At 37.6% G+C, this 25,750-nt stretch overlaps 1 protein-coding gene across 1 annotated transcript; it reads right to left on the bottom strand.

Moving 5' to 3' along the window:
- Positions 1-343: 343 nt before the first annotated feature.
- Positions 344-25,161, bottom strand: LOC106055957 (nodal homolog). Its single transcript, XM_013212469.2, has 3 exons — positions 23,595-25,161; positions 18,609-18,774; positions 344-3,800 (listed from the first exon to the last, which is right to left on the bottom strand). Exons 1-3 carry the CDS (start codon positions 23,781-23,783, stop codon positions 2,944-2,946), a joined length of 1,212 nt encoding a protein of 403 aa, XP_013067923.2. The 5' UTR covers positions 23,784-25,161; the 3' UTR covers positions 344-2,943.
- Positions 25,162-25,750: the final 589 nt, after the last annotated feature.

Here is a 25,750-nt window from a genome sequence, read left to right as displayed (position 1 = left end):
AAGAGTACTTTAGGAAGCAAGAACCCAGCATTACACGACATTCGCATTCTGCAACGTTACGCCATTCAACATTCATTTACAGTACTCCCTAAATAACACTGGGCACAAGTTTTGCTATTTCTTCTAAAATAAAAAGTTGTGAGTCCTGTGTTAGGCCCCCACCAATCGGAAGCCCTGGGCGGCTGTCTAGTTTGCCAATGCCTAAGGCCGGCTTGATGGGTGACTGAAGTAATGGACAAATCTTCATAGACTCATTGAAAATAGTACACAGTCAAGTTATATGAGGCAAAGGTTTTAGAGTCAGTAGTGGTGCCCCAAAGACATCAGCACAAGAGATACAAAGTATTTAATAGTCACTTTGAAAGGTATCAAGTGTATCCATTTTATTGTATAAATAGCATTCAATCAGCGAAACATTATAGTGAAATAACATACTCATCCTAAGTCACACAATGACATCAAAAAATATATATTTAATGTACAGCACAGAATTATAAATAGGAATCAACGTACTCTGATCTTATACTTAATGAACTCAACGACAATTTAGAACTAAGGAGAGCTGTGGTGTTCATAACTCTCGGGTAGCTATTCAACAGCCCCTATCAAAAATTGAAGAATATTATATTTCTAGCTTACTGGTGTTATAACAACCCAACCTACAGCGGTAAAATGTGACACATAATACTACTTACAACAGGTGGGAGTGTACAGGAATGTAGAGTTAAATGATTGGTAGCTGTTTTGTGAGGGACCAACAAAATGTGTGTACACAATCGGATTTTCCTTTTTTTTTTTTTTTTTTTTTTTTTTTTTTTTTTTTTTTTTTTTTGCTATTCATGTAATTTTTTTTCTTTCCTAAACCTTTGCTTCCATTATTACGGGTTGGTCCGGGTCTAAATCTGATAAATGCTTTTTGACATACTTGGGTCATGCTGAAGCGAAGGAATCTATTTCGGGATTATACTTTGTCTCAAAGTAAAAGTTAGTAAAATATAGTACCCATTTCAGACCTTACGATCTATAGAGCAGATGATATAAAGGTCATCTGTTTCTATGACCAACGGTTAACGAGGGTGTCATGTTGTGGTCATTTGCTAATGAAATAAACATACAATAAAGTTGGTGTTTGTGTACAGGACACAAAGTTTGATTTCTACAGTTTGAGACTCATTCATTGCAATGATTATTATAATAATATTGTAAACAATAACTACTTGGGTTCAACTCAGAACAGGCTTGCAAGTGTATACTAATAAGTTTATACACACACACATAAATGCGTTTTGGCAGTAGGATATATTAGTGGTACCAGTTGCACTCAGCACTCTATTGGGCCCCTACATATGTATAATAGAAATCTTGGAATGGCAGGCCTTGGATTGTGCAAAGTTTTGTAGATTATAGGTGCTTCACATGACGACTCAGACAAAAGTCTGCCAATGTATTTGAACAAGACAAAAATCTACCAATGTATTTGAACAAGACAAAAGTCTGCCAATGTATTTGAACAAGACAAAAGTCTGCCAATGTATTTGAACAAGACAAAAGTCTGCCAATGTATTTGAACAAGACAAAAATCTACCAATGTATTTGAACAAGACAAAAGTCTGCCAATGTATTTGAACAAGACAAAAGTCTGCCAATGTATTTGAACAAGACAAAAGTCTGCCAATGTATTTGAACAAGACAAAAGTCTGCCAATGTATTTGAACAAGACAAAAGTCTGCCAATGTATTTGAACAAGACAAAAGTCTGCCAATGTATTTGAACAAGACAAAAGTCTGCCAATGTATTTGAATAAGACAAAAGTCTGCCAATGTATTTGAACAAGACAAAAATCTACCAATGTATTTGAACAAGACAAAAGTCTGCCAATGTATTTGAACAAGACAAAAGTCTGCCAATGTATTTGAACAAGACAAAAGTCTGCCATTGTATTTGAACAAGACAAAAGTCTGCCAATGTATTTGAATAAGACAAAAGTCTGCCAATGTATTTGAACAAGACAAAAATCTACCAATGTATTTGAACAAGACAAAAGTCTGCCAATGTATTTGAACAAGACAAAAGTCTGCCAATGTATTTGAACAAGACAAAAGTCTGCCAATGTATTGAACACATTGTGCTGAGAAAGCAAGAAAAGATCATTGATCGATGATATGAACGGAACGCTTTAGGCAAGTTGACCTCAAGTTACCTGTTACGTAACCTGAATTAGTTAAGACAATTAGGTGTCATGACCCACAGCAGTAAACACGTGACTTTGCTGTCTCTTCCTTCTTGACACAATGAAGAACAACAAAATACTGAACTTAAATCTTGATTCATGATTTCTGACTGATACAAAAAAATATATAAAATTTCAGACTCAGTGACATACATTATTCAATGTCACATTCAAAATGGATATAATATATAAATATACAATTAGGACGTGAGAACTTATTTTACACAATTAACAACAAGTACCGTACAAACACTGTAAAACATGGTCCTGCTTTGTTTTTCTGGACCAGGCTTTGGGCGTGGCTTCGCTGGACGTATAAACAATGGACGGAGCGAAATGAAACATTGTCTAGGAAGAACTGCTTTGGAGACTTCAATCAATACAATGAAACTCTCGATTTGTTCTTGTAGAAAATGAGAAACACTGCAAGTTTTGTTATTTAAAAAAAACAACTATAAAATATTTTCTTAATATGCACAATTAAGTTACCATAATTTAGGAGTTTCCAAGGGCCTTAATATCAGAATTTGTGTACGCCGCTGCAGCATACTATATGATGTGGACTGAAATAAAACGTCGGAGAAAGAAGTTCTTGGGATTCTTTATTTCCTAAGAGCTTAATATCTTCTGGTGCGGTCCAAAGTTTACATGGCCCAAGAATGGACATCAACTATTAATGTGTATTTCTGACCGGTTGGGTCCCTTGGATCTGATCACCTGCAGCCACACTCCGTAGCAATCATGTCCTCATGGTGTCTAACCACCAGTTCGTTAAACTCATAGTACATCATACTCAGCGGATTTAACCTGGTGGGAACACAGCAAGGCGCTGGCGCTACGTTAGGTCTTTTCAGACGCATCAACGTCTGTAGCATGGCATGATTGGTTGGCTTATATTTCGAGTCCACAGGCGACGGGCAAACCCCGAAGCAGAATTGTGCATTGTACTTTTTGGGGTGAATGATCCACTGACCCCAGCCAATCGTATTGAAATCCACTTCAAAATTGTGCAGCTGACAGTTCACTTTCTTGCCAGCGCGATTCCATTTTTTCAAATTTCTGTCGCGCTTGTTGCGAATTGTAGAGCTGAGATTTCCGCCAAGGATGCTTGAAGAGCTTCTTTTTCTCCTGGATAATCTCCGCGCTGTATCCGCCGAATCAGTGAAACTGGAGTACATGTTGGCCAGAAACTCACCGTCTTGTAAATATAAAACAATTAAAGACTGAGCCAAATTGTCCCAAGAGTTTTTAGTTTGGCTCACTTGCCCACCAGTTATTCTAATCGCCAAACTAAAGTTTCCATGGAAACTGTTAATCCACGGGCTGACAAAGTTTGTGACGTCAATGACGTCATGTTCTTTCTGCGTCTGAGGGCGCTCTCGAATGACGATTTTCTTCAGCGCCTTGCTGCCCTTTTTAATGTTAATTCGAATCTTTATCTGCTGTAACTTTGGCTTGGCCTTGGGCTCACGGAGAAACCGGATTTCAGCCATCTTCAACCTCTCGTGTGGAGGCAGGTAGGGAATATGAAATTCTGTGATAGTTCTGGACGTTTTCTTAGACTGAGAACCTGAAATACAAACACACAAATTGTAGTAGTGTTTTATCCAAATACAAAATAAATATTTACTTTGAGAAAATTGGTAAAGAGACTAGCGCCCTCTGGAAAGGTACAATTGTAAGGGAGGTAACAAAATATATAGAAATACAGCAACACGAAATTTTAATTTTTTAAAAAGGAAGAAAACGTAACTAAATGTAATTATAAATAAATAATATAACATTTCAAAAATGGATTTTTATAAATTTTTAGCATGTATACATTGTGTAGGCCTACATCTAAATGTTTGGACAAAAGAATATATTTGTAACATCCTATATGATTTCGAATCATTTTGTATTAAAAAAAATATATATGTATATTGTATATCTAGATATATACACGGCGGGTGGGGGGGGGGCATGAATTAAAAATTGTGGTTGTTTTCGACGTGGACAATTAATTGAAAATTCCTTTTAGTGACGTGTGAACTTGGTACAGACTGTATTCAGTATTAGTGACGTGTGAACTTGGTACAGACTGTATTCAGTATTAGTGACGTGTGAACTTGGTACAGACTGTATTCAGTATTAGTGACGTGTGAACTTGGTACAGACTGTATTCAGTATTAGTGACGTGTGAACTTGGTACAGACTGTATTCAGTATTAGTGACGTGTGAACTTGGTACAGACTGTATTCAGTATTAGTGACGTGTGAACTTGGTACAGACTGTATTCAGTATTAGTGACGTGTGAACTTGGTACAGACTGTATTCAGTATTAGTGACGTGTGAACTTGGTACAGACTGTATTCAGTATTAGTGACGTGTGAACTTGGCACAGACTGTATTCAGTATTAGTGACGTGTGAACTTGGCACAGACTGTATTCAGTATTAGTGACGTGTGAACTTGGCACAGACTGTATTCAGTATTAGTGACGTGTGAACTTGGCACAGACTGTATTCAGTATTAGTGACGTGTGAACTTGGCACAGACTGTATTCAGTATTAGTGACGTGTGAACTTGGCACAGACTGTATTCAGTATTAGTGACGTGTGAACTTGGTACAGACTGTATTCAGTATTAGTGACGTGTGAACTTGGTACAGACTGTATTCAGTATTAGTGACGTGTGAACTTGGTACAGACTGTATTCAGTATTAGTGACGTGTGAACTTGGTACAGACTGTATTCAGTATTAGTGACGTGTGAACTTGGTACAGACTGTATTCAGTATTAGTGACGTGTGAACTTGGTACAGACTGTATTCAGTATTAGTGACGTGTGAACTTGGTACAGACTGTATTCAGTATTAGTGACGTGTGAACTTGGTACAGACTGTATTCAGTATTAGTGACGTGTGAACTTGGTACAGACTGTATTCAGTATTAGTGACGTGTGAACTTGGTACAGACTGTATTCAGTATTAGTGACGTGTGAACTTGGTACAGACTGTATTCAGTATTAGTGACGTGTGAACTTGGTACAGACTGTATTCAGTATTAGTGACGTGTGAACTTGGTACAGACTGTATTCAGTATTAGTGACGTGTGAACTTGGTACAGACTGTATTCAGTATTAGTGACGTGTGAACTTGGTACAGACTGTATTCAGTATTAGTGACGTGTGAACTTGGTACAGACTGTATTCAGTATTAGTGACGTGTGAACTTGGTACAGACTGTATTCAGTATTAGTGACGTGTGAACTTGGTACAGACTGTATTCAGTATTAGTGACGTGTGAACTTGGTACAGACTGTATTCAGTATTAGTGACGTGTGAACTTGGTACAGACTGTATTCAGTATTAGTGACGTGTGAACTTGGTACAGACTGTATTCAGTATTAGTGACGTGTGAACTTGGTACAGACTGTATTCAGTATTAGTGACGTGTGAACTTGGTACAGACTGTATTCAGTATTAGTGACGTGTGAACTTGGTACAGACTGTATTCAGTATTAGTGACGTGTGAACTTGGTACAGACTGTATTCAGTATTAGTGACGTGTGAACTTGGTACAGACTGTATTCAGTATTAGTGACGTGTGAACTTGGTACAGACTGTATTCAGTATTAGTGACGTGTGAACTTGGTACAGACTGTATTCAGTATTAGTGACGTGTGAACTTGGTACAGACTGTATTCAGTATTAGTGACGTGTGAACTTGGTACAGACTGTATTCAGTATTAGTGACGTGTGAACTTGGTACAGACTGTATTCAGTATTAGTGACGTGTGAACTTGGTACAGACTGTATTCAGTATTAGTGACGTGTGAACTTGGTACAGACTGTATTCAGTATTAGTGACGTGTGAACTTGGTACAGACTGTATTCAGTATTAGTGACGTGTGAACTTGGTACAGACTGTATTCAGTATTAGTGACGTGTGAACTTGGTACAGACTGTATTCAGTATTAGTGACGTGTGAACTTGGTACAGACTGTATTCAGTATTAGTGACGTGTGAACTTGGTACAGACTGTATTCAGTATTAGTGACGTGTGAACTTGGTACAGACTGTATTCAGTATTAGTGACGTGTGAACTTGGTACAGACTGTATTCAGTATTAGTGACGTGTGAACTTGGTACAGACTGTATTCAGTATTAGTGACGTGTGAACTTGGTACAGACTGTATTCAGTATTAGTGACGTGTGAACTTGGTACAGACTGTATTCAGTATTAGTGACGTGTGAACTTGGTACAGACTGTATTCAGTATTAGTGACGTGTGAACTTGGTACAGACTGTATTCAGTATTAGTGACGTGTGAACTTGGTACAGACTGTATTCAGTATTAGTGACGTGTGAACTTGGTACAGACTGTATTCAGTATTAGTGACGTGTGAACTTGGTACAGACTGTATTCAGTATTAGTGACGTGTGAACTTGGTACAGACTGTATTCAGTATTAGTGACGTGTGAACTTGGTACAGACTGTATTCAGTATTAGTGACGTGTGAACTTGGTACAGACTGTATTCAGTATTAGTGACGTGTGAACTTGGTACAGACTGTATTCAGTATTAGTGACGTGTGAACTTGGTACAGACTGTATTCAGTATTAGTGACGTGTGAACTTGGTACAGACTGTATTCAGTATTAGTGACGTGTGAACTTGGTACAGACTGTATTCAGTATTAGTGACGTGTGAACTTGGTACAGACTGTATTCAGTATTAGTGACGTGTGAACTTGGTACAGACTGTATTCAGTATTAGTGACGTGTGAACTTGGTACAGACTGTATTCAGTATTAGTGACGTGTGAACTTGGTACAGACTGTATTCAGTATTAGTGACGTGTGAACTTGGTACAGACTGTATTCAGTATTAGTGACGTGTGAACTTGGTACAGACTGTATTCAGTATTAGTGACGTGTGAACTTGGTACAGACTGTATTCAGTATTAGTGACGTGTGAACTTGGTACAGACTGTATTCAGTATTAGTGACGTGTGAACTTGGTACAGACTGTATTCAGTATTAGTGACGTGTGAACTTGGTACAGACTGTATTCAGTATTAGTGACGTGTGAACTTGGTACAGACTGTATTCAGTATTAGTGACGTGTGAACTTGGTACAGACTGTATTCAGTATTAGTGACGTGTGAACTTGGTACAGACTGTATTCAGTATTAGTGACGTGTGAACTTGGTACAGACTGTATTCAGTATTAGTGACGTGTGAACTTGGTACAGACTGTATTCAGTATTAGTGACGTGTGAACTTGGTACAGACTGTATTCAGTATTAGTGACGTGTGAACTTGGTACAGACTGTATTCAGTATTAGTGACGTGTGAACTTGGTACAGACTGTATTCAGTATTAGTGACGTGTGAACTTGGTACAGACTGTATTCAGTATTAGTGACGTGTGAACTTGGTACAGACTGTATTCAGTATTAGTGACGTGTGAACTTGGTACAGACTGTATTCAGTATTAGTGACGTGTGAACTTGGTACAGACTGTATTCAGTATTAGTGACGTGTGAACTTGGTACAGACTGTATTCAGTATTAGTGACGTGTGAACTTGGTACAGACTGTATTCAGTATTAGTGACGTGTGAACTTGGTACAGACTGTATTCAGTATTAGTGACGTGTGAACTTGGTACAGACTGTATTCAGTATTAGTGACGTGTGAACTTGGTACAGACTGTATTCAGTATTAGTGACGTGTGAACTTGGTACAGACTGTATTCAGTATTAGTGACGTGTGAACTTGGTACAGACTGTATTCAGTATTAGTGACGTGTGAACTTGGTACAGACTGTATTCAGTATTAGTGACGTGTGAACTTGGTACAGACTGTATTCAGTATTAGTGACGTGTGAACTTGGTACAGACTGTATTCAGTATTAGTGACGTGTGAACTTGGTACAGACTGTATTCAGTATTAGTGACGTGTGAACTTGGTACAGACTGTATTCAGTATTAGTGACGTGTGAACTTGGTACAGACTGTATTCAGTATTAGTGACGTGTGAACTTGGTACAGACTGTATTCAGTATTAGTGACGTGTGAACTTGGTACAGACTGTATTCAGTATTAGTGACGTGTGAACTTGGTACAGACTGTATTCAGTATTAGTGACGTGTGAACTTGGTACAGACTGTATTCAGTATTAGTGACGTGTGAACTTGGTACAGACTGTATTCAGTATTAGTGACGTGTGAACTTGGTACAGACTGTATTCAGTATTAGTGACGTGTGAACTTGGTACAGACTGTATTCAGTATTAGTGACGTGTGAACTTGGTACAGACTGTATTCAGTATTAGTGACGTGTGAACTTGGTACAGACTGTATTCAGTATTAGTGACGTGTGAACTTGGTACAGACTGTATTCAGTATTAGTGACGTGTGAACTTGGTACAGACTGTATTCAGTATTAGTGACGTGTGAACTTGGTACAGACTGTATTCAGTATTAGTGACGTGTGAACTTGGTACAGACTGTATTCAGTATTAGTGACGTGTGAACTTGGTACAGACTGTATTCAGTATTAGTGACGTGTGAACTTGGTACAGACTGTATTCAGTATTAGTGACGTGTGAACTTGGTACAGACTGTATTCAGTATTAGTGACGTGTGAACTTGGTACAGACTGTATTCAGTATTAGTGACGTGTGAACTTGGTACAGACTGTATTCAGTATTAGTGACGTGTGAACTTGGTACAGACTGTATTCAGTATTAGTGACGTGTGAACTTGGTACAGACTGTATTCAGTATTAGTGACGTGTGAACTTGGTACAGACTGTATTCAGTATTAGTGACGTGTGAACTTGGTACAGACTGTATTCAGTATTAGTGACGTGTGAACTTGGTACAGACTGTATTCAGTATTAGTGACGTGTGAACTTGGCACAGACTGTATTCAGTATTAGTGACGTGTGAACTTGGCACAGACTGTATTCAGTATTAGTGACGTGTGAACTTGGCACAGACTGTATTCAGTATTAGTGACGTGTGAACTTGGCACAGACTGTATTCAGTATTAGTGACGTGTGAACTTGGCACAGACTGTATTCAGTATTAGTGACGTGTGAACTTGGCACAGACTGTATTCAGTATTAGTGACGTGTGAACTTGGCACAGACTGTATTCAGTATTAGTGACGTGTGAACTTGGCACAGACTGTATTCAGTATTAGTGACGTGTGAACTTGGCACAGACTGTATTCAGTATTAGTGACGTGTGAACTTGGCACAGACTGTATTCAGTATTAGTGACGTGTGAACTTGGCACAGACTGTATTCAGTATTAGTGACGTGTGAACTTGGCACAGACTGTATTCAGTATTAGTGACGTGTGAACTTGGCACAGACTGTATTCAGTATTAGTGACGTGTGAACTTGGCACAGACTGTATTCAGTATTAGTGACGTGTGAACTTGGCACAGACTGTATTCAGTATTAGTGACGTGTGAACTTGGCACAGACTGTATTCAGTATTAGTGACGTGTGAACTTGGCACAGACTGTATTCAGTATTAGTGACGTGTGAACTTGGCACAGACTGTATTCAGTATTAGTGACGTGTGAACTTGGCACAGACTGTATTCAGTATTAGTGACGTGTGAACTTGGCACAGACTGTATTCAGTATTAGTGACGTGTGAACTTGGCACAGACTGTATTCAGTATTAGTGACGTGTGAACTTGGCACAGACTGTATTCAGTATTAGTGACGTGTGAACTTGGCACAGACTGTATTCAGTATTAGTGACGTGTGAACTTGGCACAGACTGTATTCAGTATTAGTGACGTGTGAACTTGGCACAGACTGTATTCAGTATTAGTGACGTGTGAACTTGGCACAGACTGTATTCAGTATTAGTGACGTGTGAACTTGGCACAGACTGTATTCAGTATTAGTGACGTGTGAACTTGGCACAGACTGTATTCAGTATTAGTGACGTGTGAACTTGGCACAGACTGTATTCAGTATTAGTGACGTGTGAACTTGGCACAGACTGTATTCAGTATTAGTGACGTGTGAACTTGGCACAGACTGTATTCAGTATTAGTGACGTGTGAACTTGGCACAGACTGTATTCAGTATTAGTGACGTGTGAACTTGGCACAGACTGTATTCAGTATTAGTGACGTGTGAACTTGGCACAGACTGTATTCAGTATTAGTGACGTGTGAACTTGGCACAGACTGTATTCAGTATTAGTGACGTGTGAACTTGGCACAGACTGTATTCAGTATTAGTGACGTGTGAACTTGGCACAGACTGTATTCAGTATTAGTGACGTGTGAACTTGGCACAGACTGTATTCAGTATTAGTGACGTGTGAACTTGGCACAGACTGTATTCAGTATTAGTGACGTGTGAACTTGGCACAGACTGTATTCAGTATTAGTGACGTGTGAACTTGGTACAGACTGTATTCAGTATTAGTGACGTGTGAACTTGGTACAGACTGTATTCAGTATTAGTGACGTGTGAACTTGGTACAGACTGTATTCAGTATTAGTGACGTGTGAACTTGGTACAGACTGTATTCAGTATTAGTGACGTGTGAACTTGGTACAGACTGTATTCAGTATTAGTGACGTGTGAACTTGGTACAGACTGTATTCAGTATTAGTGACGTGTGAACTTGGTACAGACTGTATTCAGTATTAGTGACGTGTGAACTTGGTACAGACTGTATTCAGTATTAGTGACGTGTGAACTTGGTACAGACTGTATTCAGTATTAGTGACGTGTGAACTTGGTACAGACTGTATTCAGTATTAGTGACGTGTGAACTTGGTACAGACTGTATTCAGTATTAGTGACGTGTGAACTTGGTACAGACTGTATTCAGTATTAGTGACGTGTGAACTTGGTACAGACTGTATTCAGTATTAGTGACGTGTGAACTTGGTACAGACTGTATTCAGTATTAGTGACGTGTGAACTTGGTACAGACTGTATTCAGTATTAGTGACGTGTGAACTTGGTACAGACTGTATTCAGTATTAGTGACGTGTGAACTTGGTACAGACTGTATTCAGTATTAGTGACGTGTGAACTTGGTACAGACTGTATTCAGTATTAGTGACGTGTGAACTTGGTACAGACTGTATTCAGTATTAGTGACGTGTGAACTTGGTACAGACTGTATTCAGTATTAGTGACGTGTGAACTTGGTACAGACTGTATTCAGTATTAGTGACGTGTGAACTTGGTACAGACTGTATTCAGTATTAGTGACGTGTGAACTTGGTACAGACTGTATTCAGTATTAGTGACGTGTGAACTTGGTACAGACTGTATTCAGTATTAGTGACGTGTGAACTTGGTACAGACTGTATTCAGTATTAGTGACGTGTGAACTTGGTACAGACTGTATTCAGTATTAGTGACGTGTGAACTTGGTACAGACTGTATTCAGTATTAGTGACGTGTGAACTTGGTACAGACTGTATTCAGTATTAGTGACGTGTGAACTTGGTACAGACTGTATTCAGTATTAGTGACGTGTGAACTTGGTACAGACTGTATTCAGTATTAGTGACGTGTGAACTTGGTACAGACTGTATTCAGTATTAGTGACGTGTGAACTTGGTACAGACTGTATTCAGTATTAGTGACGTGTGAACTTGGTACAGACTGTATTCAGTATTAGTGACGTGTGAACTTGGTACAGACTGTATTCAGTATTAGTGACGTGTGAACTTGGTACAGACTGTATTCAGTATTAGTGACGTGTGAACTTGGTACAGACTGTATTCAGTATTAGTGACGTGTGAACTTGGTACAGACTGTATTCAGTATTAGTGACGTGTGAACTTGGTACAGACTGTATTCAGTATTAGTGACGTGTGAACTTGGTACAGACTGTATTCAGTATTAGTGACGTGTGAACTTGGTACAGACTGTATTCAGTATTAGTGACGTGTGAACTTGGTACAGACTGTATTCAGTATTAGTGACGTGTGAACTTGGTACAGACTGTATTCAGTATTAGTGACGTGTGAACTTGGTACAGACTGTATTCAGTATTAGTGACGTGTGAACTTGGTACAGACTGTATTCAGTATTAGTGACGTGTGAACTTGGTACAGACTGTATTCAGTATTAGTGACGTGTGAACTTGGTACAGACTGTATTCAGTATTAGTGACGTGTGAACTTGGTACAGACTGTATTCAGTATTAGTGACGTGTGAACTTGGTACAGACTGTATTCAGTATTAGTGACGTGTGAACTTGGTACAGACTGTATTCAGTATTAGTGACGTGTGAACTTGGTACAGACTGTATTCAGTATTAGTGACGTGTGAACTTGGTACAGACTGTATTCAGTATTAGTGACGTGTGAACTTGGTACAGACTGTATTCAGTATTAGTGACGTGTGAACTTGGTACAGACTGTATTCAGTATTAGTGACGTGTGAACTTGGTACAGACTGTATTCAGTATTAGTGACGTGTGAACTTGGTACAGACTGTATTCAGTATTAGTGACGTGTGAACTTGGTACAGACTGTATTCAGTATTAGTGACGTGTGAACTTGGTACAGACTGTATTCAGTATTAGTGACGTGTGAACTTGGTACAGACTGTATTCAGTATTAGTGACGTGTGAACTTGGTACAGACTGTATTCAGTATTAGTGACGTGTGAACTTGGTACAGACTGTATTCAGTATTAGTGACGTGTGAACTTGGTACAGACTGTATTCAGTATTAGTGACGTGTGAACTTGGTACAGACTGTATTCAGTATTAGTGACGTGTGAACTTGGTACAGACTGTATTCAGTATTAGTGACGTGTGAACTTGGTACAGACTGTATTCAGTATTAGTGACGTGTGAACTTGGTACAGACTGTATTCAGTATTAGTGACGTGTGAACTTGGTACAGACTGTATTCAGTATTAGTGACGTGTGAACTTGGTACAGACTGTATTCAGTATTAGTGACGTGTGAACTTGGTACAGACTGTATTCAGTATTAGTGACGTGTGAACTTGGTACAGACTGTATTCAGTATTAGTGACGTGTGAACTTGGTACAGACTGTATTCAGTATTAGTGACGTGTGAACTTGGTACAGACTGTATTCAGTATTAGTGACGTGTGAACTTGGTACAGACTGTATTCAGTATGAGAGTTGAACTATGTCTAGCTTTATAAAACTACTTTTGAAACGCTCTCCGTCTGCGATCTCATTTTATTGGAAATGTATCCAGGCAGTAACTTGCATCAACGTACAAATGTTTCAAATGTTTTTAGCTCTCGAAAAACAAAAAAGCTACACCAAACAAAAAAGCTACACCAAACAAAAAAGCTACACCAAACAAAAAAAAAAAAGATGCAGTACTAGCTGTTATAGGTCTGGTAGGAACATGTGCGTGTTTCTCGCCGTTAAAGCTTTAACCACAGCGCATCGATCTCTTGGCATGGGGTTTAGTATTCCCATTATGTACTCGCCTTCCCCAGTCAAAGATAAACGAGTGGCACAAAACTATGAGAAATCAATTTAAAAATAAAAACATGCCGGCCTGTGAATGTTTGCTTACAAAAAAATAGAATATATTCATTATGTAAGTAAGAATGACATGAAGGGATGTCAAGTGTTTGATCTCCCATCGAGCGACTCCCCGGGTGGTGGATAGGGGAATGCCCTCTAGATATAGCGGGTACCGGGGAAATAAGATAGCCGTGGGTGGACTAATATCAAACCTGCTGCCATGCAGGAAGTGGGGAGGGGATCCATAAAGGCTAGGGCACATTACCCAAAAATAAAGGCAGCTATCTAGAGAGCTGAAAGTGGCAGCCCCCAAATGGTTATGTACAGGGCTAACAACCCAGTCATCCGAAAGTGGCAGCCCCCAGATGGTTATGTGCAGGGCTAACAACCCAGTCATCTGAAAGTGGCAGCCCCCAGATGGTTATGTGCAGGGCTAACAACCCAGTCATCTGAAAGTGGCAGCCCCCAGATGGTTATGTGCAGGGCTAACAACCCAGTCATCTGAAAGTGGCAGCCCCCAGAAGGTTATGTGCAGGGCTAACAACCCAGTCATCTGAAAGTGGCAGCCCCCAGATGGTTATGTGCAGGGCTAACAACCCAGTCATCTGAAAGTGGCAGCCCCCAGATGGTTATATGCAGGGCTAACAACCCAGTCATCTGAAAGTGGCAGCCGCCAGATTGTTATGTGCAGGGCTAACAACCCAGTCATCTGAAAGTGGCAGCCCCCAGATGGTTATGTGCAGGGCTAACAACCCAGTCATCTGAAAGTGGCAGCCCCCAGATGGTTATGTGCAGGGCTAACAACCCAGTCATCTGAAAGTGGCAGCCCCCAGATGGTTATGTACAGGGCTAACAACCCAGTCATCTGAAAGTGACAGCCCCCAGATGGTTATGTGCAGGGCTAACAACCCAGTCATCTGAAAGTGGCAGCCCCCAGATGGTTATGTGCAGGGCTAACAACCCAGTCATCTGAAAGTGGCAGCCCCCAGATGGTTATGTGCAGGGCTAACAACCCAGTCATCTGAAAGTGGCAGCCCCCAGATGGTTATGTACAGGGCTAACAACCCAGTCATCTGAAAGTGACAGCCCCCAGATGGTTATGTGCAGGGCTAACAACCCAGTCATCTATAAACAAAAATAGTTACGAAAGCATTAAACACTGTGTTGGAGGTTGTACTAGACAGAATTCGAGAAATTTAAGATCACGAAAAAATAAAACCATTTTAAAAAATACATTAAAAAAAAAAGATAATACCTCCATTATAGGCTAACTTCAAATAAAATAAAATATTAAAAAAAATTTTTTTTTAGCTCAAACCGGGTATTGAACTCGTGATGTAGCCACCGTCAGCTCCTGGTGCCAGCGAGCAATGTATAAGTGAAACATTATTTATTGGTACTTTCATTATCGGCCTATAGACATCTAGAACTAGATCTAGACTTATGATTTAGAACTCTTAAGATCTAGTCTATATCTACTTCTGGATCTAGAATCTAGATGTAGCCTAATCTAAATTAATTTTTTCTAAAAATAGATGCAAAGCTTAGATAATTTAGCCTATCTATAGGCCTAAACTTAAGGCAACTTAAATTAAAAAACAACGACTCACTTATCGGTACACTACGGCATGAATACGCTGTTACTATGTTGTTGTTGTTTCTTTACTCAAATTTATAACCAAATTTGAATTTATTTGTTTTTTTATTTCACTGAGAAATTATAACGGTAAAACTGAAGTCATCACCCATGTGGCCAACGAGCTAATAGGCTAATTCTTTTCTCAACGATATACAGCAACTGTTAATTTTTCTTTTGGAAAATTGTAGAGCCGTTTCTGAGATCAGCGTCCCCCACCCTCCATGAAGTTCTGACTTGAAAAGAAGTATTGTAATAATATTTCCATGTAAAGTTAAACCTACGATGAATTATTACAAGGGAAAAGAAAGAAAAGATTCGTAAAGAAAGAGACAAAGAGAGAATGTGTGGATGAAAGAAAAACTTTGGAGAAAATGAAACAAAGGGTGAGACAGAAAGTTAGAAACAGATAGTGAGGCAGATAGTGAGGCAGATAGTGAGACAGATAGTGAGACAGAAAGTTAGAAACAGATAGTGAGACAGATAGTGAGACAGATAGTGAGGCAGATAGTGAGGCAGATAGTGAGGCAGATAGTGAGACAGATAGTGAGACAGATAGTGAGGCAGATAGTGAGACAGATAGTGAGACAGATAGTGAGGCAGATAGTGAGACAGATAGGGAGGCAGATAGTGAGACAGATAGTGAGACAGATAGTGAGGCAGATAGTGAGACAGATAGGGAGGCAGATAGTGAGACAGATAGGGAGGCAGATAGTGAGACAGATACTGAGACAGATAGTGAGGCAGATAGTGAGACAAATAGTGAGACAGATAGTGAGACAGATAGTGAGACAGATAGTGAGGCAGATAGTGAGGCAGATAGTGAGACAGATAGTGAGACAGATAGTGAGACAGATAGTGAGGCAGATAGTGAGACAGATAGTGAGGCATAGTGAGGCAGATAGTGAGGCAGATAGTGAGGCAGATAGTGAGACAGATAGTGAGACAGTGAGAGAACAAGAGACTGTATGACAGAAAGAAAGTTGGACATGGAGAGAGACAGATAGATAATTGGTTAAGACAGAAAATGAGACAAGAGAGGGAGACAGAGAGTGAAACAGAGAGTGAGACAGAGAAAGAGGACATGAGAGTGTGAAACAGAGAGTGAGACAGAGAGTGAGACAGAGAGTGAGACAGAGAAAGAGGACACGAGAGTGTGAAACAGTGAATGACAGAGACACCAAACTAGACAAATTACTCTAAAACATAGGTCTGTCTTTCTTAATTGTTTCCCATTGATTTTTTTTGCTTTATAATTATTCAATTTCAATGTTTACATATAGGACTAAAAGTACACACTTCTAAGTCGTGGCTACGTTAAAGTCTCTAAAAATCAACGCAACACAAAATGGACGTGCTGCCTTCAACTGACTGACTCTATCCTAACCCAACTGACTGACTCTATCCTAACCCAACTGACTGACTCTATCCTAACCCAACTACATTCCTATCTCCATCGACCATTCGTACTTCTAAATCCCCCTGTTGACTGTGTTTCAAATCTTCTCGGCTCTTGGGCTCCGTCCTCAAGTCAGTTTATAAATCATAAAAAGAAAAAAAAATCTGCGAAAAAGGGGTGAACTAAGGTTAGGAGAACCTGACCGTGGTCACAGAGCCAAAAAGGGGGGGGGGGGGTATCAGCTGTAGTGTCTCTCACTCCGCAGGGACGGGTATAGACCTTTTCTCTTAGGATCAGTGGCTAATCCTTTTGATAAAGGGAGCTCACTAAGTGATGGCTGATCGTAGTTTAACAGCCACGACGCTTCCTTGACGACTGGTGGAGAAAAGGGGAGGGGGGGGGCATTAAAAAAAATCACATTGTATAAATCGTGTTTCTTAAAGCCACATAGTTAATTGAATCCCAACACCAGTGCTAGGGTTAGAGGCGGGTAGGGCGCCAAAGGTCGTGTTTACACACTAAATGTGTAGAGTACCTACAGGAAATGCCCAACTATTTCGGCCCCCCCCCATTACCCATTCAAAATGATTTTTTTCCCTTGTGGATTTTTTTTTTTAAATGTCATATCATTATATATACATTTACTTATTTTTCAAAACAAAAATGTATTAAATTTTTGACTGTGTTAAGCTTGATTTAGTAGGAAAAACTCTAACAAAAATATTTGATAAAATCTCGCTTATATTATTCTAGCACTCAGCTGATGTTACAAACGCCATATTAAAATCTTAAATTTTCCATTGGTAAAGGTCCTATATAAATAACACTTTTAATGTTTGCCTTTATATGATAGCCCCTATATAAATTTGTACTCCTATTTGTAAAGTATACAATTTAGTTATTATTTAGGGAAAAAATGAAAAAAAAAATTAATTCATTCGACTCATTGGATTAACCATTTGGTGATATGTTTTTATTGATTCATTTGTTTGTTGATTCATTGACTCATGTGTTCATGAGTTTTTTAATTCATTGATTCATGTGTTTGTTGATTCATTGATTCATTTGTTTGTTGATTCATTGATTCATGCGTTTGTTGATTCGTTGATTCATGTGTTTGTTTTTATTGATTCATGTGTTTTTTGATTCATTGGTTCATGTGTTTGTTGATTCATTGATTCATGTCTTCATCAAACAATAATCCGAGAAATGATATGTAAAACATTTGACCAGACAGACAGACAAACTGACAGACAGACTGAGTTGATATAAGCGAGTTTAAATTCGAACTCGTGCCCCAATTATGAAATGCCAACATTTTTTTACCACTAAGCAATTCAAGTACTTACAAAAATTCAAGGTTTTATTATTCCATTGTTAGTTTGGACTTTTTATAGAACGACATAATTCTCTACCCAATTGTTTTTAATTAATTAATCATGACTAACTGATTAACTAATTGGTTATTTGTTTATAATTTTTTTGCTCATTAAAATGTATAAAGTGTGATGCCAAAAGATAAAGAAAGAAATATAAAAGTATCGCAAAATTGTGTATCTTTTTAAACATTATCAACTATTATTGAACCATTATGAGTGCATGAAGTTTTCTGTAAGATTGTGTTTATGTTTAGATATGTTTAGGGTTTTGTGTGTGTGTTCAAAGCAGATACTGAACCTGCTTTATGAGACAGGTTATATTCGACATAGATACATACATACATAGGTCCTACATACATACATACAGATAGATAGATAGATAGATAGATAGATAGATAGATAGATAGATAGATAGATAGATAGATAGATAGATAGATTATAAATACATAGATCTATACTCACTTGTCCCAGAAAAACTCCTGACCACATCGGTCATGTTTGCTGCACTCGTCCTGGTTCGAATATTGCCCACTCTTTGAAGCTCATTAAACAGACTGACCATGAATTTAGTAGAAGGTTTACGGTAATCTTTTCTACTTCGACCATTGCGATAGAAATGAAACATCACCTGAAGGGTAGAAAACAAATAGTGTTACGCTCTTTTTTTTTTTTATGACATTACAGATTCCAAAACGAGGCAGGCTCGTGCACAAACAAATGGATGCAGACGAGAGTACATAGGCTGCTTTCTTTCATCATTCAATTTTGTGACCGAAGCTTTCTGTTCAGAGAGTAGAGCGTTCTCCTGCTGGATGGAAGGCAAACACTCCAAACAGATCCATTTTTTTTTTGGGGGGGGGGGGGAAATCATTAACTCCTTTGGTAACTATTAAATAATAGTTGTCAAAAAAAAAGTGTGATCATGCTAGAATTTTTTGGGGTGATGGAGTTTCTTAGAAATTGAAACAAAAGAGATAAAGCAAGAAAAACAAACAAACTGGTGTGTTCTAAATAATGGATGTACTCTGTGTTACGACTTATTTTCAGCCTTAGTTGCAGACATTTGTTTGAAACAGACTGGGATCTTTAATTACGGGGTATACTATAAAATATGATTAAAAATAAAAATATGATTACAAAAATAACGCAGATGTTTTAGGGCATATTTGTTAAATTTGGGAAACAAAGCAAATGCATATTTTATGATATAGAAAATTCACTGTGTAGGTCTATGCGAAATTTTACTTCATTCTATTGACATTCATATTTACAGTAACAATGTTTTGCAGCCGTAGCAAAAATGGCGAAGTTTTTTTTTTTCAATAAAAGGCGAATGAACTGCTGGAAATCCTAGCCTTGACAACTTTAGAGCCGCACCCGTGACCATTTTTTTAAAATGTTACTAGATCTAGAATTCTAAATCAAAATCTAGAAAAAAAAATTCTAGATTTTGATTTCTAATATAAGTTAGGTTCATTTCTTGCTTCAATGTGAAAAAATCTTTATTAAGTAACATGCTATTAGCATTAGTTACTCATTATTAAATACATATTAGTTACTTGAAGATCTAGATGTAAGCCCTTCCAGGAAGTTAGAAATTTCTACATAAAAAGCACATCGCTACACAAACGTCTTAGAAAAAAATATATGATTTTCATGAAATATTTCTTGAGATGAAGCTTCTAGAAGTTTCTAGAACATCGATGAACGACCATGTGAACACAGAGATGACAGTGGACATGACTACAATGTGTCCCATTATTTATATCTTCAAATACAATGTGTCCCATTATTTATATCTTCAAATACAATGTGTCTCATTATTTTTATCTTCAAATACAATGTGTCTCATTATTTATATCTTCAAATACAATGTGTCTCATTATTTTTATCTTCAAATACAATGTGTCCCATTATTTATATCTTCAAATACAATGTGTCTCATTATTTATATCTTCAAATACAATGTGTCTCATTATTTTTATCTTCAAATACAATGTGTCCCATTATTTATATCTTCAAATACAATGTGTCCCATTATTTATATCTTCAAATACAATGTGTCCCATTATTTATATCTTCAAATACAATGTGTCTCATTATTTATATCTTCAAATACAATGTGTCTCATTATTTATATCTTCAAATACAATGTGTCTCATTATTTTTATCTTCAAATACAATGTGTCCCATTATTTATATCTTCAAATACAATGTGTCTCATTATTTTTATCTTCAAATACAATGTGTCCCATTATTTTTATCTTCAAATACAATGTGTCCCATTATTTATATCTTCAAATACAATGTGTCCCATTATTTATATCTTCAAATACAATGTGTCCCATTATTTATATCTTTAAAAACAATGTGTCCCATTATTTATATCTTCAAATACAATGTGTCCCATTATTTTTATCTTCAAATACAATGTGTCCCATTATTTATATCTTCAAATACAATGTGTCTCATTATTTTTATCTTCAAATACAATGTGTCCCATTATTTATATCTTCAAATACAATGTGTCCCATTATTTATATCTTCAAATACAATGTGTCCCATTATTTATATCTTCAAATACAATGTGTCCCATTATTTATATCTTCAAATACAATGTGTCTCATTATTTATATCTTCAAATACAATGTGTCTCATTATTTATATCTTCAAATACAATGTGTCTCATTATTTTTATCTTCAAATACAATGTGTCCCATTATTTATATCTTCAAATACAATGTGTCTCATTATTTTTATCTTCAAATACAATGTGTCCCATTATTTTTATCTTCAAATACAATGTGTCCCATTATTTATATCTTCAAATACAATGTGTCCCATTATTTATATCTTCAAATACAATGTGTCCCATTATTTATATCTTTAAAAACAATGTGTCCCATTATTTATATCTTCAAATACAATGTGTCCCATTATTTTTATCTTCAAATACAATGTGTCCCATTATTTATATCTTCAAATACAATGTGTCTCATTATTTTTATCTTCAAATACAATGTGTCCCATTATTTATATCTTCAAATACAATGTGTCCCATTATTTATATCTTCAAATACAATGTGTCCCATTATTTATATCTTCAAATACAATGTGTCCCATTATTTATATCTTCAAATACAATGTGTCCCATTATTTATATCTTCAAATACAATGTGTCTCATTATTTATATCTTCAAATACAATGTGTCTCATTATTTTTATCTTCAAATACAATGTGTCCCATTATTTATATCTTCAAATACAATGTGTCCCATTATTTATATCTTCAAATACAATGTGTCCCATTATTTATATCTTCAAATACAATGTGTCCCATTATTTATATCTTCAAATACAATGTGTCCCATTATTTATATCTTTAAAAACAATGTGTCCCATTATTTATATCTTCAAATACAATGTGTCTCATTATTTATATCTTCAAATACAATGTGTCTCATTATTTATATCTTCAAATACAATGTGTCCCATTATTCATATCTTTAAATACAATGTGTCTCATTATTTATATCTTCAAATACAATGTGGGGCATGTACCAAGAGAGTTAGGAGCTGGGGGCAGTAAGAACTGGTAACAGTAAACTATGCAATACCCACAAGAAGGGTAACGACACAAACAGATCTATCTGGCATTGGCGTAGCTAATGGATTCGGGGGCCCGGTGGGTTTAAACCTTTTTAGGGGCCCCTGCATTTTGACATTCGACATCATGACAAGAGATAATGTACTTAATAAATATATCTTAATTCCAATCGTTACAGTATATAATTATAATTAACAAAAAATAACCATTAAGACTTTTTTTAATGAATAATATCGTTGTTTATTGGCGAAATAATGCACGAGTGACAAATCTCAATTCTTATCGCCTCACGTCATGCTTTCTGTGCAGCAAAGACATCTATAACATCATCTATAACATCATCTATAGCATCATCTATAGCATCATCTACAGCAATGCTGTCTAGTATCTTTACCTCCACGTAAATAGCAAGAGTACATGGCAGTAACGTAATATTTAATATAAAAAAATCGAATTTGGACCCCCCATCCCCACCCTAGTCACGCCACTGCTATCATGTACTGTTTTCATACCCATTACACAATAAGTTCTGGCGCATGGGGCGACTGTTCTACCCGCCCTCCCCTCGGTACACCGAGCCTGCACGAAAACCTGATGTACACTATAGAGTCTATTTATTTTGAACTTTTACTTTATTATTTTAAAGAAAGGTCAACAATAGGACTAGAAGACAAAACAGAATTGATAGTGATCTATGACATACAATACACATAGGTTTAGTTATGTCACTGAGCAGGTGCAGGTGTTTGGTCCAACCTCCTGCGTCCAATAGTACATTACTTTCATACACTTTCTGTACACGCATAAAACATGTTGACGCTCAATTCTCTCTTTAGAGGCCCACGTCAAACAAAGTTGTAATTGTTTTTAAGCTGTTTGTCTGTCAGGTCTTGATTAAAAAAAAAACAAATAACTTTAAGCGCTGATGAAAATTCGATTTCCTTATGCACTAGTTGCAATAGACTCATTTCGTTTAATGGAAAAGTATTGTTTTTTTAAATGAATATTGTATACACATATAAGCCTACATAAACACATTTTTTAAAAAAGTTTCGCATTTTTTTAACCTCGTCCACAAATTCGTCCACACTAGGCCTACTATTCAAAGTGTCCTCTTAAAAAAAAATACATTTGCATACTTTATGTCAATCTCAATAGATTTCATTTCGTTGTGTTTCAAATCTATTGAACATTTAAACCTGCACTTTTGTGTTGTACACCTTGTAATTCATAGTCAGATACATGCTGATAGATTTATGTTTGTAAAATAATAGTTAAAAGCGATACTTGTTATTTACTAGTAACATGGAATCTCGTGGCCACATTGCATACAATGAGATCTCGTTGTGCATTAAAAGATTAAAAACAAAAACTGCTGCTCAAAGAAATACTGGAATAAACAATTGACTTCAACGATTTTCTCGAGAAAGATAGAAAATAATACAATTCAATCGAAGCTAACCAGTGAGCAATGGGTTAAAAAACTTTATTGTTTGTCGCTAAATGTGTCTACAACAGAGCTGCTTCATTCTGGACTTGAAAAAAAAAAGAAGGTTCTAACTAGAAAGTCAAACGTCTTACCGCCTGGCAAAACGAAACATTAACATTTTTATCTCTCTATAGATAGATAGATAGATAGATAGATAGATAGGATAGATAGATAGATAGACAGACAGACAGACAGACAGACAGATAGACAGATAGATAGATAGATAGATAGATAGATAGATAGATAGATATAGCCACAAAGATTAATTTAAAAAAAATAGACCCACAATTCTTAACGTTTCAATGACAACAGTATTAATTTTAAAAAAGGTGATGTGACTAGATCTACTTACTTGATCCTCCTTGACCTCCAAAGTTTGTGCTCTACTGAACATGCTCCCGGAAGATGTCTGCGATGACATTGCTCTAGAGGACAACACTAAACTAGGGTGAAATGTCTGTGCCCAGATCTGATACACGTATATAAAGCTCCAGATAGTCAGCAACCACAAAACATTTTGAGCTGTCAGGCTAGCGCGCATCTTTTTTTAGTGCTGGTTCTAGTCGAACTCTTTGCCGTCGCGTAACTCTCTTTTTTCTCCACACAAACATGCAAGAAAACCTTACGCGCGCACATATACACTTTATCTAAGAAAAATCACTTTTTACTAGACCTACAAGATCCTGGAATTCAAGTTTTTGTTTTGTTTTTTTTTTTTTGACAATTATCCGATCCAGTTATCTGAGAAGTTGTCTCTCAAATAGAACCAGTGTCTCCTCACAGACACAAACCTCTAACCAGTGTCTCCTCACAGACACACCTCTAACCAGTGTCTCCTCACAGACACACCTCTAACCAGTGTCTCCTCACAGACACACCTCTAACCAGTGTCTCCTCACAGACACACCTCTAACCAGTGTCTCCTAACAGACACAAACCTCTAACTCCATACAGTTCAAGTTTTCGTCTTAGATAACAGATTTTAAGAAAACTCGAGAAAATAAAGTCACAGTCTTAGGCGGGGAGCTTATCTCAAAGAGCGGATTTGGTCTAAGGCGTTAGACAGACGAACAAGATTAAATAATGTCCGCCACTAAAACCCAGACTCTTTCTAATAGACTACGCAGTGTGATGACAAGATCATCAGTCATGACGTTTTCACACTCAATTAAGAGGCGCTTGCATTACGATGTGATCTTTCGAATGGCATAGTACGAGCAAATTGAAGTTATTTTTAGCGCATACGAAATTTCCGCTTTCCAAAGAAATGCACCAAAGCAGAATTTTGTTGTGCTAAAAGCGTAGCTAGGAATTAACCTTAGCATATGTCTAACACACGCAGGAACTGTCCCGCTATACTTGTGCAACTGCGTTTCAATTGTGTGTCTGTTATCCGAAATGAAAAGAAACACATTTCACTCCAGGATATGACTTCTTTTAAAAAAAAAGAGATTTCTTTTCTTTGCTACCTTTCCTGAACGAAAAACAAAATAATGGATTTGAAACTTGATAACCGATAGATGTATTAGCAAGTCAAATCTTAGGTTGACAAACGCTGGATAGTTGACTGTCACCCCGCTGCGTTGTTTCGGGGTCGAGGCGATCCTACACTTCCACTACACAGTCAAACACGACGTCAACTCAATTCTGCTCGAGCCACTGGCAGGTCTAAATTCTAATGTGCTTACAAATTAACATGAAAAGTTTTGAGAGGTACTTTTCAAGTGGTCGAAGTCAGGCATCAGACAGTGGGGGAAGATGGCTTCGTACTAGATGGACATTGAAGAGGAGGAGCCCATCTTGTCTATGTCTAGAGTTGATCCGGACCTCCCCCTCTCCTCGACCTCTTTCTCCTGTTTGGCCATTGACGACTCTAACAATAGCCTCGCTGGCCAGGCTGGCCCGTCCTACCCCAGTAAACCCAACATAGGGACTAACAAAAACATTTGACCGCTGAATTCGACGTGGTGCCGCCTACTGTTGAAATCAATGGCCTGGTGGGTTCGATTTATACATGGAGAGATGTCATGTACAAATGGAGTAGAGACCAATTTAGTTGAGTCCCTTGCATGGAGTTCACAAACTACGTTTGGGTTTACAAACAATTCATATTCAAACTAAAATGTTTTCTCTTTTTTTTATTATTTCAGTTTGTTTTTGTTTTTTTACAACTTTGTCTTACAAAGTTGTTTTTTTAAGCTCCACCCCTTTTTATTTAAAATAATTTTTTTTTAGGTGAATCGGTCACCGCGAACTCCTCCCCCCCCCCCCCAAGCCTTAGGTGTCCTCAGAAGACAAGAAATGTGGCGTGCCCCTGATAGCAGGTTTCTGTCTCACCCTCTCACACCCTCTTTCTCTCTCTCTCCCTCTCCCCTGACTATGCCTCTAGGGTTCATCTGAGATTAGGGAACTCATCAACACAACAGTTGGGAGTAGAGAGCCGAGCTAATACACTAGCCCCCCACACTTGTCTAACACTCTGTGTGTAGAGAATAGTTGTGTGAGCGT

This window comes from Biomphalaria glabrata, chromosome 2 (genome assembly GCF_947242115.1).
Source record: "Biomphalaria glabrata chromosome 2, xgBioGlab47.1, whole genome shotgun sequence".
In the NCBI taxonomy this organism is placed as follows: Eukaryota; Metazoa; Mollusca; class Gastropoda; family Planorbidae; genus Biomphalaria; species Biomphalaria glabrata.
This window is presented reverse-complemented; position numbering and strand designations above follow the sequence as displayed.